General features: G+C 42.5%; 1 protein-coding gene across 1 annotated transcript; it reads left to right on the top strand.

Moving 5' to 3' along the window:
- The first annotated feature begins 17,938 nt into the window (after positions 1–17,938).
- Positions 17,939–19,821, top strand: LOC145537649 (heat shock transcription factor, Y-linked-like). Its single transcript, XM_081568507.1, has 2 exons — positions 17,939–18,584; positions 19,016–19,821. The coding sequence occupies exons 1-2, from the start codon at positions 18,072–18,074 to the stop codon at positions 19,745–19,747; spliced, it is 1,245 nt and encodes a 414-aa protein (XP_081424633.1). The 5' UTR covers positions 17,939–18,071; the 3' UTR covers positions 19,748–19,821.
- Positions 19,822–20,315: the final 494 nt, after the last annotated feature.

Genomic DNA, 20,315 nt, shown 5'->3' with positions numbered 1-20,315 from the left:
GCATATTCTGTATAGAGTTCTTTTCTACAACACCGTCTGTAATAGCAAAGAATGAAAACAAGCCGAATATCCACCAGCAGTGGACTGATATTTATTGGCTGTGGGACTTTTTATTCGGTTGGAGTTGGGATCTTCTTCCAAATCCAGTGAGAAGACGCCAGAGAGTTTAAAGGAGGAGACGGGCATAATCCGACTTCTATTTTGAAGAATCATCCTGATCTGGGGGATGGGTACCCAAGTTTAATCATCTGTAAGAAAATATCATGATGATAATAACCACTTGAGCTTGGTTCAGTACACTGTGTGTAGGGTATCACATGAGAAAATGCCTTCACGTTCCTGAGACAGCCCATAACCAGCTGTTTTTGACCAGACACCGTGCTTCCATCCTTCCCGCTGGAAACCATTCTCTCCCGACGCAGATGAGGACGGTCGACGTCCCCAGGTCCCGTAAAGGGCCCCTCGTGGTCCTTCCTAGCTTCTCCCGTGCCTTCCACCTTGCTTTTGATTTCTGTCACCCCAGATCTCCAAGCCCTTATAAACGGACCCATAGACAATACAGCCTGCCATTTTTACTCACAGGGATTTGGGGAAACTCCTAGGATGTGGATAGACAGACAATTCTTTCTGGGTAAAGGGAAATCTGAGTTCAGAGCGCTCCGCCATTCTGCTGCAGCGCCCACAGCAGCGACGATGGGGCCGGCTCAGCACCCGTGAAGCTGTGCTCGCCAGTGACCACCAGAGGGCAGTGCGACCCCGCCATCGGCCTGAACTGCCCGCAGGGGCCACCCAAAGTTAGGCATGGAAATAGCACTGCAAGGATTCCAGAAGTATCTTCTTGGGCTGCGCCCCTGCTTTGCGGGAGTGCTTCCATGATATTGCAGCACCTTCGAGGATCTGTTCAGGCCCCAAAGTTAAGGATTAAGTGACCTGCTGTGGTGCCTCAAGAGCCATCAGCAGCCACGACCCCGGAAGCACTTCTTGCCACACTCAGCTCGACTATAAAAGATAATTGCTCTAATGTTTAATAACACCGTCGCCGTGATAGTTTAAATTGTTTGACAAAATGGTGTGTGTGTGTGTGGGGGGGTTAATCCATAAATTCAAGATAGCAAACTATGTAGCAGTTCATTCAAGGATGACGGATAAGCCAGCTGCAACCAAATAGTGATTTTAAAACGTAACCATCAAGTATTTGGGCAACAATGTGTATTGGGGGAACTCGGACTACAGGGTGGGGGTGTCTCTTTGCCCTTATACCCTCTTCACCGCCCGACGGGTATCAAGACCGCAGAAGCCCAGCCCCCCTCTCTCTCATAGCCCATGGGTTCCTATACACCACATGGTGTGGCTGAATAAGGAGCTGCACACACAAGTCTGGCTTCTACATTTATTCAACACCTGCTCTGTCCCAGGCACCCAGCTAAGCCCTTGACTTGCGTTAACTCCTTCATCGTGATCACACAGTTGCTGTCTGGAGAGGTCAGATAGCACATGGTTCAGATGTGGCCTGGGGTCAAGTCCCAGCTATTCCTTTTCCTGTTTGTGGGAACTTCACTCCCTGCACTTCAGCGTTCTCACCTGTAAAATGGGGTTGAGGTGAAAACCCACCTCACAGAAATGTTGCCAGCATTGAGCGCATTAAGACATGAACAACACTTTGTTTGAAAGCTTCCCTTTCAGTCTCTCTGCATAAGAAATGAATATTACATCAAGACCCAGTATGATATAGATACATGTGTGTGCATATTATGTGTGTAAGCTAAAATATGTTCCACAAGGCAATGCTAACCTATAATACCATGATATATCCACTTAGTTTCCATCCTGTCCTGTTTTCTATTTAAAAGATGCAAGTAACAATCTACTAAATTGACTCTATGACCCACCGTTTAGAAAATATTGGTTTAGTAAAGGGTTCGGCAGACCATGTGGTTCTCAGAAGTCCCATTTTACAGAATGGGAAACTGAGGTCCAGAAAGTGTTGTGGCTTGCCTCTGACCCCAGCTACTGGAAGGCAGCAGAGCCCAGACTGCAACCCAGCATCTCTGATGCCTAAATTAAGGCTCTGCCACACAAGATGCAAACTGACAGCTCACAGGCCAGATCTGACCCACAGAGACGTTGGCCTAATTTTCACAATAGGTTTGCAAGTTTTGTTACAACTATATAAAATGTATCATTGGAAGACATAACTCAAAATATGAATTTTCAACTTATCATTGAAAGTGGGCAATCTGGCAACACGTGGACCTATGTATGCACGTGACCAGCAGGAGCCACACCCAAACTGCCACTTCCAGCTGCTCTCCAGGTTCATTACTTTGCCACAGTCCCCACCGTGCATGGACAGAGGGTCCTGGCAAGTTTCAGTCCATGGCATCTCAAAGAGTCGGACACAACTTAGCAACTAAAAAACAACAATCACTATGCCATTTTGTGTCCCAGACACTGAGACAAACCATCAATTGCCATAGTCTGTGTTTTTTTCAGACGGGAGAAATATTTTTCAAGAAGGAAAGACAGGACTTTCCTGGTGGTCGAGTGGTTAAGAATCTGCCTGCCAGTATAGAGGACACACGTTCGACCATTGATCTGGAAGACTTCACATGCTGTGGGACAACTAAGCCCATGAAAACTACTGAACTTGCATTCTAGAGCCCATACCCTGGAACAAGAGAAGCCACCACAAGGAGAGGCACATGCACCACAACTAGAGAAAGCTCTCTCTTGGCAACGAAGATCTGGCACAGTCCAAAATAAATATATTTTCCAAAAGAGGAAAAACAAAAGCTAAACCAAGGGACCTCCATTTCAAAACAAAAAAAGTAGATGCACAAATCTTTTCTCACATATTTAAATACAAAGAAACCACATCAATATCAACTTAACCCCAAATCTGTTTCTAGTCCCTGACTTGTTGAGCGTTTACAAACCCCATCTCAACCAATACCCTTTATCTACCGCCACCTGTTTTGCCCACCATCATGTCCCCAGCACCTGAAACTGCTCAGCCAAGAAAAAGTGCCTAATTAGAATGAACGGCTTTTATACAAAAGCTTCTCCCAATATCAGCAGGCATACAGTAATGGTGAGGAGCAGGCATTCTTTGGTCCACAGGATGGCTCAGGTCCAGCTTCTGCCATAACTAGCTGTGTGACCTGAGGTAGTTTCCTCAGTCTCTTTGGGTCTGATGCGTCCTCAGCTGCAAAATGCATGGGATGAGGCGCTATGTACATAAGTGACCAGGAATGTGAATAACGCTGGGTAAATAAAGTTCGCTTCTCCTCCTTCATTTCATCAAGGTGAACCAAGGTGAGTACTGGTTCATATTAACGAGTCTGGTGACCAGTTAGCCTGGCCTTGGATTATCTGCAGGGCTGGGGAGGCAGAGATCCCCCACTACCATCATGGCCTGACAAGGAAACCCTGGGCCAGATGGTAACGTCAAAGATTCGATCCCCAGGCATATCTCTGTGTGAGAAATGGCTTTTCAACATGCATTCCTCTTGCTGCTCACCCTCCTGAATTGAAGAGGCTGGAGCGATGAAAATTCCATTTCCCAGACTCCCTTGCAGCCAGGGATCTGAAGCCTTTAAGGGTCCACTCATCAGCTGTGTCCATGAGACAACTGCACTTATGCAAAGTTAAGAAAGGAAAAATTGCTGGGGAGAGGAGTAGGGCCTCGTGATCCTGTGGCAGTGGTCCCTTGGGGCCCAGTCCTGCAGTGTGTCTTCCTGAGCCTTCCTGTGAGTCTGTAAATACTCATAATGTTATCATTCATGCCCTAGGAAATTTGAACAAAGTCACGGAGAAAGTGGAGGAGAGAGGAGCCTGAGATGCTGCAGTCCACTGGATTGCAAAGAATTGCAAAGACTTACTGACTGAACAACAATCAGTCACACCCAAGAAGGGAAGCTAGATCCAGCCCATGTGTTTGGGGTATGGTACTAGTGATGAAGAAGCCACGTGCAGGAGATGCAAAAGATGTGAGTTAATCTTCTCTCTGTGTGGAGAAGATTCCCTGGAGGAGGACATGGTAACCCATTGCAGTATCTTTGCCTGGAGAATTCTATGGACAGAGGAAGCCAGAGGTGGGCTGCAGTGCACAGGGCCACACAGAGTCGGACATGACTGAAGCGATTTAGGACACACACGTGCATGCACAAATTATTCTGAGAATTATTAATGAGCCTTCTATGTCAGCTGTGGGAGCAGGTTGAGAAGTGAGGTCTGAAAAGGGACTTCCGGAACCACCAACCAGGCAAACGGAGAGGCCATAGAGTCTAGTCACCAAAGTGAGGCTGCTGAGGGCCAACAGTAGAGAAATGGAGAGGAAACCATTACCTCTGCAGCCAAGTGTCCAGTGACAGGGAGGGTGCTGAGGCCCAGGAGTCAGGAGGGAGTTGTGGATGCATCCCAGACGACAGCAAGGACACGCCGGAGCCTGCAGGCATGTCTGCGCCTACTTGTCACCACATCAAAGCACAGCACCCTTGCAAGAGGAGAGACTGCTGCTCCCTTTCCACTTTCAAACCCTCTCTCAAGTTACTCGTTTGGTCAATTCTACCTCGGAACTTTTCCATACTGTCCATGGGGTTCTCAAGGCAAGAATACTGAAGTAGTTTGTCATTCCCTTCTCCAGTGGACCACGTCTTGTCAGAACCCCATGAACAGAAATCAAAACAGGACACTGAACAATGAGCTCCCCAGGTCAGTAGGTGTCCAAAATGCTACTAGAGATCAGTGGAGAAATATCTTCAGAAAGAATGAAGGGAAGATGCCAAAGCAAAAACAACACCCAGTGGGGGATGAGACTGGTGATGGAAGTAAAGTCCGGTGTTGTAAACAGCAATATTGCAAAGGAACCTGGAATGTTAGGTCCCTGAATCAAGGCAAATAGGAAGTGGTCAAACAGGAGACGGCAAGAGTGACCATCGACATTTCCGGAATCAGCAAAGTAAAATGGACCTGAATGGGTGAATTTAACTCAAGTGACCATTATATCTATTACTGTGGGTAGGAATCCCTTAGAAGAAATGGAGTAGCCTTGATGGTCAACAACAGAGCCTGAAATGCAGTACTAGGATGCAATCTCCAAAAGGGCAGAACGATCTCTGTTCGTTTCCAAGCCAAACTATTCAATATCATGATAATCCAAGTCTACGCCCCAACACGTAATGCTGAAGAAGCTGAAGTTGAACGGTTCTATGAAGATTTACCCGGCTTTCTAGAGTTAACACCCCCAGAAGATGTCTTTTTCATTATAGGGGCCTGGAATGCAAAAGTAGGAAGCCAGGAAGGACCCGGAGTAACAGGCAACTTTGGCCTTATAGCACAGAATGAAGCAGGACAAAGGCTAAGCGAGTTTTGGCAAAAGATTGCACCAGTCTCAGCAGACACCCTCTTCCAGGAACACAAGAGAAGACTCTACACATGAGCATCACCAGAGGGTCAATACCGAAATCAGATTGATTATGTGCTTTGCAGCCAGAGAGGGAGAAGCTGTACAGGGTCAGCACAAACAAGACGTGGGGCTGACTGTGACTCTGATCATGAACTCCTTATTACCAAATTCAGACTTACCTTGAGGAAAGTAGGGAAAACCACTGGACCATTCAGATATGACCTAAATCAAGTCCCTGTGATTCGATTACACAGTGGAAGGGAGAAATAGATTCAAGTGATTAGATCTCATAGAAAGAGTGCCTGAAGGACTATGGACAGAGGTTCATGACATTGTACACGAGGCAGGGATCACGGCCATCCCCAAGGAATAGAAACGCAAAAAGGCAAAATGGTTCTCTGAGGAGGCCTTACAAACAGCTATGAAAAGATGAGAAACGGAAGGCAAAGTAGGAAAGGACAGATATACTCATTTGAATGCAGAGATCCAAAGAAAAGCGAGGAGAGGTAAGAAAGCTTTCCTCAGCGATCAATGCAAAGAAATAGTGGAAAACAATAGAATGGGAAAGACGAGAGTTCTCGTTGAGAAAATTCGAGTGACCAACTTTACACGCAGGAACTTTTCATGCAAAGAAGGGCACAATAAAGGGCAGAAATGGCATGGACCTAACAGAAGCAGAGGATATGAAGAAGAGGTGGCAAGAATACACAGCATAATACAGAAAGGATCTTCAGGACCCAGATAAACACGATGATCTGATCACTCCCCTAGACCCAGACATCCTGGAATGTGAAGTCAAGTGGGCCTTCGGAAGCATCACGACAAACAAAGCTAGTGGAGGTGATGGAATTCTAGTCGAATTATTTCCAATCCTAAAAGATGATGCTGTGAAAGTGCTGCACTCAGTAGGCCAGCAAATCTTTCCACAGGACTGAAAAAGATGAGTTTTCAATCCCAAAGGAGGGCTATAGCAAATAATGCTCAACTACTGCACAATTGCACTCATCTCACATGCTAACAACTTAATGTTCAAAATTCTCCAAGCCAGGCTTCAACAGATTGTGAGCCATGAACTTCCAGATGTTAAGCTGGATTTAGAAAAGGCAGAGGAACAAGAGATCAAATTTCAAACCTCCACTGGACCAACGAAAAGCAAGCGAGTTCCAGGAAAACATCTATTTCTGCTTTGTTGACTATGCCAAAGCCTTTGTGTGCATCGCAACAAACGGTGGAAAATTCTTCAAGACATGAGAATACCAGACCACCTGATATGCCTCCTGAGACATCTGTAGGCAGGTCAAGAAGCAGCAGTTACAGCTGGACATGGAAAAACAGACTGGCTCCATATCAGGAAGGAGTACATCAAGGCTATATATTGTCACCCTGCTTATTGATCTTATATGCAGAGTACCTCATGAGAAACGCTGTGCTGGAGGAAACACAAAGTGGAATCAAGATTGCCGGGAGAAATATCAATAACCTCAGATATGCCGATGACAGCACCCTTATGGCAGGAAGCATGAACAAAAGAGCCTATTGATGCAAGTGACAGAGGACATTGAAAAACTTGGCTTAAAACTGAACATTCAGAAAACTAAGATTATGGTATCTGGTCCCATCCCTTCTTGACAAATAGAAGAGGAAACAGTGACAAATAATATGTTGGTCTCCAAAATCAATACAGATGGTGATGGTAGCCACGAAATTAAGAGATGCTTGCTCCCTGGAATAAAAGGTATGAGCAGGCTAGACAGCTTATTAAAAAGCAGAGGCATTACTTTGTCAAAAAAAAAAAAAAAAAAAAAGGTCCCTCTAGTCAGTTCAGTTCAGGTCAGTTTAGTCGCTCAATCATGTCCGACTGTTTGTGACCCCATGAATCACAGCATGCCAGGCCTCCCTGTCCATTGCCAACTCCTGGAGCTCACCCAAACCCACGTCCATCGAGTCGGTGATGCCATCCAATCATCTCATCCTCTGTCGTCCCCTTCTCCTCCTGCCCGCTATCGTTCTCAACATCAGGGTCTTTTCCAATGAGTAAACTCTTCACACGAGGTGGCCAACGTATTGGAGTTTCAGCTTCAACCTCAGTCCTTCTAATGTACACCCAGAACTGATCTCCTTTAGGATGGACTGGTTGGATCCCCTTGCAGTCCAAGGGACTCTCAAGAGTCTTCTCCAACACCACAATTCAAAAGCATCAATTCTTTGGCGCTCAGCTTTCTTCACAGTCCAACTCTCACATCCATACATGACCACTGGAAAAACCATAGCCTTGTCTAGACGGACCTTTTTTCGCAAAGTAATGTCTCTGCCTTTTGATATTGTGGCTAGGCTGTTCATAACTTTCCCTCTAAGGAGTAAGCGTCTTTCAATTTCAGGGTGAGAGTCACCATCTTCAGTGATTCTGGAGACCCCCAAAATAAACTCTGACACTGTTTCCACTGTTTCCCCATCTATTTGCCATGAGGTGATGGGACCAGATGCCATGACCTTAGTTTTCTGAATGCTGAACTTTAAGCCAACTTTTTCACTCTCCACTTTCACTTTCATCAAGAGGTGTTTTAATTCCTCTTCACTTTCTGCCATATGGGTGGTGTTATCTGCATCCCTGAGGTTATTGATATTTCTCCCAGCAATCATGACTGCAGCTTGTGCGTCTTCCAGCCCAGGGTTTCTCATGATGTACTCTGTATATAAGTTAAATAAGCAGGGGGACAATATACAGCCTCGACGTACTTCTTTTCGTATTTGGAACCAGTCTGTTGTTCCATGTCCAGCTCTAACTGTTGTTCTTGAGCTGCATACAGATTTCTCAAGAGAAAGGTCAAGTGGTCTGGTAATCCAATCTCTTTCAGAATTTTCCACAGTTTATTGTGATCCACACAGTCAAAGGGTTTGGCATAGTCAATAAAGAAGAAATAAATGTTGTTCTGGAATTTTCTTGCTTTTTTGATGATTCAGTGGACGTTGGCAATTCCATCTCATTCAGGTTTGTTCTCAATCAAATCCTTTATGATTATACAACATAAATGAGAAATAGATTAAAGGGACTAGATCTGATAGACAGAGTGCCTGATGATCTATGGACGGAAGTTCGTGACTGAAGACCATCCCCATGGAAATGCAATGCAAAAAAAGGAAAATGGCTGTCTGAGGAGGCCTTACAAATAACTATGAAAAGAAGAGAAGTGAAAAACAAAGGACAGAATGAAAGTAATTCCCATTTGAATTAGAGCTCGAAAGAATAGCAAGGAGAGATAAGAAAGCCTTCCTCAGCGATCAATGCAAAGAAATAGAGGAAAACCACAGAATGGGAAAGATTAGAGATCTCTTCAAGAAAACTAGAGTTACCAGGGGAACACTTCATGCACAGATGGGCTCGATAACGGACAGAAATGATAGGGACCTAGCAGAAGCAGAAGCTATTAATAAGAGGTCGCAAGAATACACAGAACTGTATATATCTATATCCATATATCTATATCTTCAAGATGCAGATAAGCACAGTGGTACGATCACTCACCTAGAGCCAGACATCCTGGAATATGAAGTCAAGTGGGCTTTACAGAGCATCACTAGGAACAAAGCTAGTGGAGGTGCTGGAATTCCAGTTGAGTTATTTTGAAATCCTGAAGGATGATGCTGTGAACGTGCTACACTCAATACGCCAAAAATTTTGGAGAACTCCGCAGAGGCCACAGGACTGGAAAAGGTCAGTTTTCATTCCAATCCCAAAGAAAGGCAGTGCCAAAGAATGCTCAAACTACCGCACAATTGCACTCATCTCCCACGCTAGTAAATCAAGGCTCAAAATTCTCCAAGCCATGCTCCAGCAATATGTGAACTGTGAACTTCCGGATGGTGAAGCTGGTTTTAGAATAGGCAGAGGAACCGTCCAGTCGAAGCTATGGTTTTTCCAGTAGTCATGTATGGATGTCAGAGCTGGAGTAGAAAGAAAGTTGAGCACCAAAGAATTGATGCTTTGAAACTGTGATGTTGGTGAAGACCCTCGAGAGTCCTTTGGACTGCAAGGAGATCCAACCAGTCCACCCTAAAGGACATCAGTCCTGCATGTTCATTGGAAGGACTGATGCTGAAGCTGTAACTCCAATAATTTGGCCACCTGATGCGAAGGACTGACTGATTAGAGAGACCACCCTTATGGCAGAAAGTGAAGAAGAACAAAAGAGCCTCTTGATGAAAGTGAAAGAGGAGAGTGAAAAAGTTGGCTTAAAACTGAACGTTCAGAAAACTAAGATCATGGCATGTGGTCCCATCACTTCATGGGAAATAGATGGGGAAACAGTGCAAAGAGTGTCAGACTTTATTTTGGGGGGCCCCAAAAGCACTGTTGATGGTGACTGCAGCCATGAAATTAAAAGATGCTTACTCCTTGGAAGGAAGGTTATGGCCAACCTAGATAGCTTATTTAAAAGCAGGGACATTACTTTGCCAACAAAAGTCCGTCTAGTCAAGGCTATGGTTTTTCCAGTGGTCATGTATGGATGTGAGATTCGGACGGTGAAAAAGCTGAGTGCCGCAGAATTGATGCTTTTGAGCTGTGGTGTTGGAGAAGACTCTTGAGTGTTCCTTGGACTGCAAGGAGATCCAGTCAATCCATTCTAAAGGAGATCAATCCTGGGTGTTCATTGGAAGGTCTGATGATCCGGCTGAAACTGCAGTATTTTGGCCATCTCATGCGAAAAGTTGACTCATTGGAAAAGACCCTAATGCTGGGTAGGATTGAGGGCAGGAGGAGAAGGGGATGACAGAGGATGAGACGGTTGGATGGCATCACTGACTCAATGGATATGGGTTTGGGTAAATTCCGAGAGTTGGTGATGGACAGAGAGGCCTGGTGTGCTGCAATTCATGGGGTCGCAAAGACTCGGACACGATTGAAAGACTGAACTGAACTTAACTGATGTTGGGAAAGATCAAATGTGGGAGGAGAAGGGGACAACAAAGGACAGGTTGGTTGGATGGCATCACCAACTCAATGGACATGAGTTTGAGTAAACTCTGGGGCGTTGGTGATGGACTAGGAGGCCTGACTTGCAGCAGTCCATGGGCTCGCAAAGACTCGGACATGACTGAAAGACTGAACTGAACTGAACTGATGCTGGGAAGGACCAAAGGTGGGAGGAGAAGGGGACAACAAAGGACAGGTTGGTTGGACGGCATCACCAACACAATGGACATGAGTTTGAGTAAACTCCGGGGTGTTGGTGATGGACAAGGAGGCCTGACTTGCAGCAGTCCATGGCCTCGCAAAGGATCGGACACAACTAAGCCACTGAACAGACTGACTGAACTCAAAATCAAAGAAAGGGATTCTGGGAAATGTAGCTCCAGACTAGGCAAATTAACACAGCGGAGCACAGAGCACTTGACTTACTAAACCCTTCTGCTTCACTTAGTAGGGTGAACTGAGCTTTGAAAAACCGACCTTACTGATAAAGAGATTTTGGACAAGTCTGCAGTGAGGAGACTTTTAGTCACTGCTTTAATTTTCCATCGTACGAATCTGCACTAGAAACAGTCTGGATGTCATTTTCCCCACCTGCCTTGCAGTCAGAACGTAACCATGGGACCTAGGCTCAATCAATTAGACGCACCCAGATGGTACCCAGGCTCAGCCAATCAAATACATCCAGATGGCACTTAAGACCAATTAGGTACAGCCACATGAAATGTAGGCTTAGCCAATGGATACACTTACAGGTGAAAGCAGTGCAACTGGGTTCTGATGCATAGAATTCAATCTAGACGAGGTGGAAGGGACATAAGCCATGTCACTAGTGACAGCCACTGTGTCTGCAGCCAGTGGTAGTGACAGTTCAGTTCAGTCACTCAGTCCAGTCCGACTCTCTGCGACCCCATGAACTGCAGCATGCCAGGCCTCCCTGTTCATCACCAACACCTGAAGTTCACCCAAACCCATGTCCATTGAGTTGGTGATGCCATCACACCATCTCATCCTCTGTCATCCCCTTCTTCTCCTGCCCTCAATCTTTCCCAGCATCAGGGTCTTCTCCAATGAGTGACAGAAGATCCTGCACTCAAACCCTATATTGTTCATGGCTGTCTCTCCAGCCATCCCTCTCAGAAATCTCAGTCACTTAATATCCTTTAATAAGTTTCTTTCCTGCTCAAAGTTACCTCTAATGAATTCTATTCTTTCCAGTAGAAAGCTGACACCCCTCTAACTTCATTTAACCATCTAGCCTCTTTCCAAAACTAGATAAAATAAGGAACAATGTCCACCCCCATGGGCAGTGGAGTCAGGGAGATGCATTTTGTCAAATTACTATGGTGCCACAGACTCTGGGCCAGTGTCACCTGTGAGGGGGTCACTGACCTGGGTTGTGAGTCGGGTAGACCCATCTGAATCCTGGCAGTGGTGCTGACTGGCCTGTTGTGTGACATTGCGCATATCACTTTCCTCATCTCGAGAACTGACTGTGCTTAGTGTTGCCTCATGGGGATATCATAGAGACCAAAAGATTCCTCTACGGAGCAATCTCTCAACCACACAGCTCAGCATGTTGGACACACCCACACCAGTGATGATAAAAGGAATAAGAGTGACCTTTCTTTTGCTGGATTAAAGAAAATAAATAATAATAGAGGTGGTGTCCTCATGTAGTCCAAGATGAAGATGGTCTGTGAATGCTGCAGTTTAGAAAAGTTACATGTTTTTGGTTTTATATTTTTTAGTTTTCTATTTTTTTTATTATATTTATTTTAATTGGAGGCTAATTATGGTACAATATCGTAGTGGTTTTGCCATGCATTGACATGAGTCAGCCACGGGTGTACATGGGTGTCCCATCCTGAACCCCCTCACCCCAATTCCATCCCTCTGGGTCATCCCAGTGCACCAACTCTGAGCACCCTGTCTCATGCATTGCACCTGCACTGGAGGTCTGTTTCACATATGAAAATATACATGTTTCATGTTATTCTCTGAATCCATCCCAGACTTGCCTTCTCTCACAGAGTCCAGAAGACTCTTCTATACATCTGTGTCACTTTTCCTGTCTTTCACATAGGGTTATCATCACTATCTTTCTGAATTCCATATGTGTGTGTGTGAGTGTGTGTGTGTGTGTGTGTGTGTGTGTTATTGGTGTTTTTCCTTCTGGCTTACATCGCTCTGTTTAATAGGGTCCGGTTTCATCCACCTCGTTAAAACTGGTTCAAATGCATTCTTTTGAATGGCTTAGTAATATTCCATGGTGTATATGTACCACGGCTTTCTTAGCCATTCGTCTGCTGTTGTACATCTGGGTTGCTTCCGTGTCCTGGCTATTATAAACAGTGCTAGGGTGAACATGGGGGTACACGTGTCTCTTTCAATTCTGGATTCCTCGGGGTGTATGCCCAGCAGTAGGACTGCTGAGTCATATGGCAGTTCCATTTCCAGGTTTTTAAGGAATCTCCACACTGTTCTCTATAGTAGCTCTAATAGTTCACATTTCCATCAACGGTGTAAGAGGGTTCCCTTTTCTCCACACCCTCTCCAGGATTTATTGTTTGTAGACGTTTGGATAGCAGCCATTCTGACTGGTGTGAGATGGTACCACATTATGGTTTTGCTTTGCATTTCTCTGATAATGAGTGATGTTAAACATCTTTTCAAGAGTTTGTTAGCCATCTGTATGTCTTCTTTGGAGAAATGTCTGTTTAGTTCTTTGGCCCCTTTTTTGATTGGCTCGCTTAGTTTTCTGGAATTGAGCTGCAGGCGTTGCTTGTATAGTTTTGAGATTAATTCATTGTCAATTGCTTCGTTTGCTATAATCTTGGCCCATTCTGAAGGCAGTCTTCTTCCCTTGCTTATAGTTTCCTTCACTGTGCAAAAGCTTTTCAGTTTATTTAGGTCCCATTGGCGTATTTTTGCTTTAATTTCCATTACTCTGGGAGGTGGGTCATAGAGGATCCTGCTGTGATTTCTGTCAGAAAGTGTTTTGCCTGTGTTTTCCTCTAGGAGTTTTCTACTTTATGGTCTTACATTTAGATCTTTAATCCATTTTGAATTTATTTTTGTGTACGGTGCTAGAAAGTGTTCTAGTTTTCCTCTTGTACAAGTGGTTGACCAGTTTTCCCAGCACAACTTGTTAAAGAGATTGTCTTGTCTTCATTGTATATTCTTGCCTCCTCTATCAAAGATAAAGTGTCCATAGGTACGTGGCTTGGACCTCTGGGCTTGCAATTTTGATCCATTTATCTATACTTCTGTCTTAGTGCTAGAACCACGCTGTCTTGATGACTGTAGCTTTGTAGTATAGCCTGAAATCAGGCAGGGTGATTCCTCCAGGTCCATTCTTCTTTCTCAAGATTGCTTTGGCTATTCGAGGTTTTTTTGTAATTCCATACAAATTGTGAAATTATTTCTTCTATTTCCCTGAAAAATACCATTGGTGGCTTGATAGGGATTGCATTGAATCTATAGATTGCTTTGGGTAGTATACTCATTTTCACTATATTGATTCTTTCAATCCATGAACATGGTATATTCCTCCATCTATTTGTGTCCTGTTTGACTTCTTTCACCAGTGTTTTATAGTTTTCTGTATGTATATATAGGTCTTTTGTTTCTTTAGGTAGATATATTCCTCAGTATTTTATTGTTTTCATTGGAGTGGTGAATGGAATTGTTTCTTTAAGTTTTCTTTCAGTTTTCTCCTTGTTAGTGTATAGGAATGCAAGGGATTTCTGCGTGTTCATTTTGTTTCCTGCAACTTTACTATATTCATTGATTAGCTCTAGTAATTTTCTGGTGGAGTGTTTAGGATTTTCTCTGTAGAAGATGATGGCATCTGCAAACAGTGAGTGTTTTACTTCTACTTTTCCAATCCGGGTTCCTTTTATTTCTTTTTCTGCTCTGATCGCTGTGGCCAAAACTCCCAAAACTATGTTGAATAGGAGTGGTGAGAGTGGGCACCATTGTACTGATCCTTACTTTAGGGGCATTGCTTTCAATTTTTCACCATTGAGGATAATGTTTGCTGTGGGTTTGTCGTATATATCTTTTATTATGTTGAGATTTGTTCCTTCTATGCCTGCTTTCTGGAGGGTTTTGGTGATAAATGGATGTTGAATTTTGTCCAAGGGTTTCTCTGCATCTATTGAGATAAGCACATGATTTTTATTTTTCAATTTGTTAATGTGGTGTATTATGTTGATTAGTTTGTGAATATTGAAGAATCCTTGCATCCCTGGGATAAAGCCCACTTGGTCATGATGTATGATTGTTTTAGTATGTTGTTTGATTCTGCTTGCTAGAATTTTGTAAAGGATTTTTGCATCTATGTTCATCAGTGATATTGCCCTGTGGTTATATTTATTTATTTATTTATTTATGTATTTATTTGTTTATTTTCGTGGCATCTTTGTCTGGTTTTGGTATTAGGGTGATGGTGGCCTCATAGAATGAGTTTGGAAGTTTCCCCTCCTCTGCAATTTCCTGGAAGCATTTGAGTATGATAGGTATTAGCTCTTCTCTCAATTTTTGGTAGAATCCAGCTGTGAAGCCGTCTGGTCCTGGGCTTCTGTTTGCTGGAAGATTACTGATTACCCTTTCAATTTCCGTGCTTGTGATGGGTTTGTTAGGATTTTGTTTTTCTTCCTGGTTCAGTTTTCAGAAGTTGTACTTTTCTAAGAATTTGCCCACTTCTTCCAAGTTGTCCATTTTATTGGCATATAGTGGTTGATAGTAGTCTCTTATGATCCTTTGTATTTCTGTGTTGTCTGTTGTGAACTCTCCATTTTCATTTCTAATTTTGTTGATTTGATTCTTCTCCCTTTGTTTCTTGATGAGTCCGGCTAATGGTTTGTCAATTTTATATATCTTCTCAAAGAACCAGCTTTTAGCTTTGTTGATTTTTGCTCCGGTCTCATTTGTTGCTTTTACATTTATTTCTGCTCTATTATATGATTTCTTTCCTTCTACTAAGCCTGGGGTTCTTGAATTCTTCCTTCTCTAGTTGCTTTAGGTGTAGAGTTAGGTTATTTGTTTGACTTGGTTCTTCTTTCTTGAGGTAAGCCGCTTTTGCTATGAACCTTTGCCTTTGCACTCATTCTACAGCGTCCCATAGGTTTTGGGTTGTTGCGTTTTCATTTTCATTTGTTTCTATGCATATTTTGATATCTTTTTGGATTTCCTCTGCGATTTGTTGCTTATTTAGCAGTGTGGTGTTCAGCCTTCATATGTTTGAATTTTAAATAGTGTTTCTCTTGCAGTTGACATCTAGTCTCAGTGTACTGTGGTCAGAAAATATGCTTGGAATGATTTGAAGGTTTTTTGAATCTACCAAGGCCGGACTTATGGCTGAGGATGTGATCAGTCCTGGAGAAGTTTCCATATGTACTTGAGAAAAAGGTGAAACCCATTGTTTGGTCAGAAATTATGCTTGGAATGATTTCAAGGTTTTTTGAATCTACCAAAGCTGGACTTATGGCCGAGGATGTGATCTGTCCTGGAGAAGTTTCCATACGTACTTGAGTAAAAGGTGAAACCCATTGTTTTGTGGTGAAATGTCGTATCGATATCAATTATGTCTAACTGGTCCATAGTATCATTCAAAGTTTGTATTTCCTTGTTAATTTTCCATTTACTTGATCTATCCATAGGTGTGAGTGGGGTAGCAAAGTCTTCCACTATGACTGTGTTATCGTTAATTTCCCTTTCATGCTTGTTAGCCTTTGCCTTACATATTGTGGTTCTCCTATGTTGGGTGCATATGTATTTATAATCGTTATATCTTCTTCTCGGATTGATGTTTTGATCATTATGTAGTGTCCCTCTTTGTGTCTTTTCACAGGCTTTATTTTAAAGTCTATTTTGTCTGATATGTGTATTGCTACTCCTGCTTTCTTCTGGTCTCGATTTGCTTGGAATACTTTTTTTCCAGCCCTTCACTTTCAGTCTGTATGTGCCCCTTGTTTGGAGGTGGGTCTGTTGTAGACAACATAAACAGTGGTCTTGTTTGTGTATCCTTTCAGCTAGTCTTTGCCTTTTGGTTGGGGCACTCGACCCATTTACAGTTAAGGTAACTGTTGATAAGTATGATCCTGTTGCCATTTGATTTGCTGTTTGGGGTTCGAGTTTATACAACCTTTCTGTGTTTCCTGCCTAGAGAAGATCCTTTAGCATTTGTTGAAGAGTGAAAAGAAGAGTTGGGAATAGATGTCTCTACAGTATCTTCATTAGTCCGAGGTAATAAGAAGAAGCATGTTAAAGCAAGGGGTAATGTGGATGATCAAAACTCTGACTTTCATCCTGAAACTTGAGGACAGAGTGTATTTTCAGCCTGCACAAGTTTAAATGTGCCATTCATACGAAAGCCTTCTACCATCCAGATAGCTGCTGAAACAAGTGCCCCAACTTGAAATGATTTCTCTTCTCCATCGTAAATATCAGTTAGACCACAGGAGCATACTGTGATACATCAATCTGCAGCTGCTTTAGGTGTTGTTGTTGTTGTTTTAATTGAAGAGAAATTGCTTTACAGAATTTTGCTGTATTCTGTCAGAATTCAAAATAAATCAACCATAGAGGCACATATATAACCTCCCATCTCCCTCCCCATCCCACAATCTAGCTTGAGCATTTGTCATGGGATTTCACATAGCAGCTGCACTAAATCAAATGGCTCTAGTGAAAATTTTGCAGCTATGTCTACTTCTGTTTCTCCGTACCGCAACTTATGTCCATTACAGAACAGTTAGTTTGGACCGAGGGTGGAGCCTTCTACCTTTCCAGGTTGGTATGGTAATATGTCAGCCCATGACCGTCCTTTTCCTAAACTACGACAGTCAGGCAATTTAGTTTTTCCAGTGCCAAAGATCCCTGATACATCTGCTGCTTCTCTTTCAAGATCCACTCATCAACCATCTTTGTTATTTGAAAACTGTCCTAATACAACTGATGTACCAAATAGGTGTTGGATTATGGAGGATACCAAAGTGTAAAATTAATGTTGGGAGATGTCAACAAATTCCTACAATTTTCTTATTTGAAGAAAAAAGTTACATATTCATCTTCATAGGGCCAATTTCTATTTTGGAATAATTAAGAGTAAAATGAGTCTTTATTTCCGTACCTGACTATTTTACTCTGCATAATATAAACACTTCTGTGCAAGGTCATAAAATAAACACTACACTTGCTTTCACTGAAACCCACAGTCAGTTGATTGACTTCATTGCATAGAAGTGAGCAGACCCATGTTTGGTTTGGTAACAGTCCTGAATGTTAAGAATATGTGTATAGAAGGGTGATCAATCACTTTTATTTCAGGAACCAAGTAGACTTATTGATGTGATTTTTCTGTGTAAAAATTCTTTAGCAATGACATTTTGCAGGTTTCATGTTTTTGGTTACTGTTTATGCAAGCAGCCTTTATTTTAAGTTGATGTAGAAGTAAACACTGGTTGAACATTGCCCTTCAATTGCTAGAAGACCAGTGACTTTATGATGTCAGAGCTACTCTTCAATTGCTAGGAGACCAGTGACTTTGTGATATCACAGCTTTTGACTTTGAGAACCATGCTGATGGTCTTGAGAGTTTATCTCTGTACGCCAGCCAAGCAGCACTTGAAGTTGGAGTGTGTAAAGTCAGACAAATGAGAAAAGTATCTGAAGAAAGATCTCTCTGAGATGGCACACATTCCTTCAGAAATTCAAGATGTGCTTCGTAAAGATGTATCAAGTGGTTCCAAAACCTCCATTGGATCGTCTTCGTGTGATTACACACTTACTGGGGACTCAGTTTTGAGATCTATGATTGAAGAATATGCTTTTCAGGCTTTGTCTAAGGAAGCTGGGATAAAAAGGCCACACTACACATGTTCTGTCTCTGAAAGAAATGAGTGGAATGATTTTCTTTCCCTCACTTTTCCACAAAAACTCTGGACTATAGTTGAAAGTGATCAGTTTGAATCTATTTGGTGGGATGAGAGTGGCACTTCTATAGTGATCAACGAAGAACTCTTCAAGAAAGAAGTCTTGGAAAGAAAGGCCCCTTTCAGAATATTTGAAACTGATAGTATGAAAAGTTTAGTTAGCCAGCTTAAACTTTATGGGTTTATTAAAAAGCGACAAACTTTTCAAAGATCTGCTTCACTCCCTGACTTTCTGGAAGAAGAAAACAATGTCTCTGTTTTGAGCAAGGTAATCCAAAATTTCCACTTACTGTCAATATGTAAGATTAAATCATGTGACTTAGAAAGCATGTTCACATATGTAGCAAAAACCGAATTTAAAATTGAGGTAGCAAACTGTTGAACACGTTTTATTTTTTGAAGTTGAGAACAGCTGGAGGTTAAAATATTTGATACTTAATACACTCTCCTAGCAACTTGAAATCAGATACATGTCCTCAAGCTACTTTAAGTGGTATTTACTGTATATATACAACATATTTTTTAGTTGAGGAGCATACTTGTTTCTAACATGTAAGGTGTTAAAACTACTAATGGAGGTGTTGTCTTTGATTCTATTTAATTGGCATCATTAAAGGAATACATTTTTATAGTTTAACTTTGCTTGTCAGTTTTACCTTCGTTTATAAAAAACTAAATAATTGTATCCTTTGATTTTAGTTACAGATCTACCATAATCCAAATTTCAAAAGAGGCTATCCCCAACTTTTAGGAAGAATGAAAAGAAGAGTTGGGATTAGCAATGTGTTTCCGAAATCTTCACTAGTTCCAGATTACGAGAAGAAGCATGTTAAAGCAAGGGTCAACATAGATGATCGTAACTCTGGTTTTCATGCTGAAACTAGTGGAGAGAGTCCATTTTCAGCTTCCACCAGTTTAAGTGTGCCTTTCCCACAAAAGACTTATACCAGCCAGATAGTCCCTAAAACAAGCGCCCTATTTCCACGTGACTTTCCTTCCCCATCAATATCAGGTAGACAAAGAGAACAGAACGTGGTAGATCAACCTGCTGTTTTAAACCAGTTGAGCATTTTTAATTGGCACTTCCATAGCACCTACACTCAAGCAAATGGCCACGTTGAGGACTTTGCTACTACCGCTACATCTACTTCTCAGAACCACATCGTATCTCCATTATGGAGCAGTTCTTTTGGACTGATGGTGGAGCCTTCTACATTTCCAGACAGGTATAGCGATATGTCAGCCCATGACAGTCCTCTTCCTAACCAGCAACAGAGAGGCAACTCAAGGTCCCCAGTGCCAACGATCGCTTATACACCCACCTCCTCTCTTTCAAGTCAATTCATCAACGATATTCCTTATGTGAAAACCATGCTAATTAAAACTGACCTATCAAATAAGTATCAGCTTATGGAACCTAATGAAGATTAAAATTTACGTTGGGAGATGTCAACAAATACCCACAATTCTTGTATTTGAACAATAAAGTTACACGTTCCTCTGCACAGTTTTGTTTTCTATTTTGAAGCAATGAAGAGTAAATTAAGGCTTTATTTCAATGTCTGGCTATTTCTCTGCACTCTTTTATAAACTCTTCAGTTCAAGAAAACATCCGTTAGGCATCCTAGGTAAATGGCACCTAGCCTATTGTTTCTAAGCAAGAAAATGAGAACAAAGGGAAAAGAGGTAATGGATGTAAAGTGATTTGGGAAATCATCCCTGCTGAAATGAATGGGTGTGTAAATGAGGATGGTACGGGTGAAGGAACACATACAAATAAAATCACAACAAGTGCACCTACACAGTACGAACCTTAGTGCATTCACAGTTACATGATATTCTATTACGTATCGGTAGAGTCTTAAGATAGAGAAGGAAATGGTGCCCCGCTCCAGTATTCTTGCCTGGAGAATTCCGTGGAAAGGGGCTCCTGGTGGGCTGCTGTCCATAGGGTCGCACAGAGTTGCACACAACTGAAGTGACTTAGCAGCAGCAGAGT

The sequence above is a fragment of the Giraffa tippelskirchi genome, chromosome Y (assembly GCF_054371585.1).
Source record: "Giraffa tippelskirchi isolate mGirTip1 chromosome Y, T2T-mGirTip1v1.2.pri, whole genome shotgun sequence".
Taxonomy (NCBI): Eukaryota; Metazoa; Chordata; class Mammalia; order Artiodactyla; family Giraffidae; genus Giraffa; species Giraffa tippelskirchi.
The sequence above is the reverse complement of the archived record's forward strand: the minus strand, read 5'-3'. Positions and strand labels throughout refer to the sequence as shown.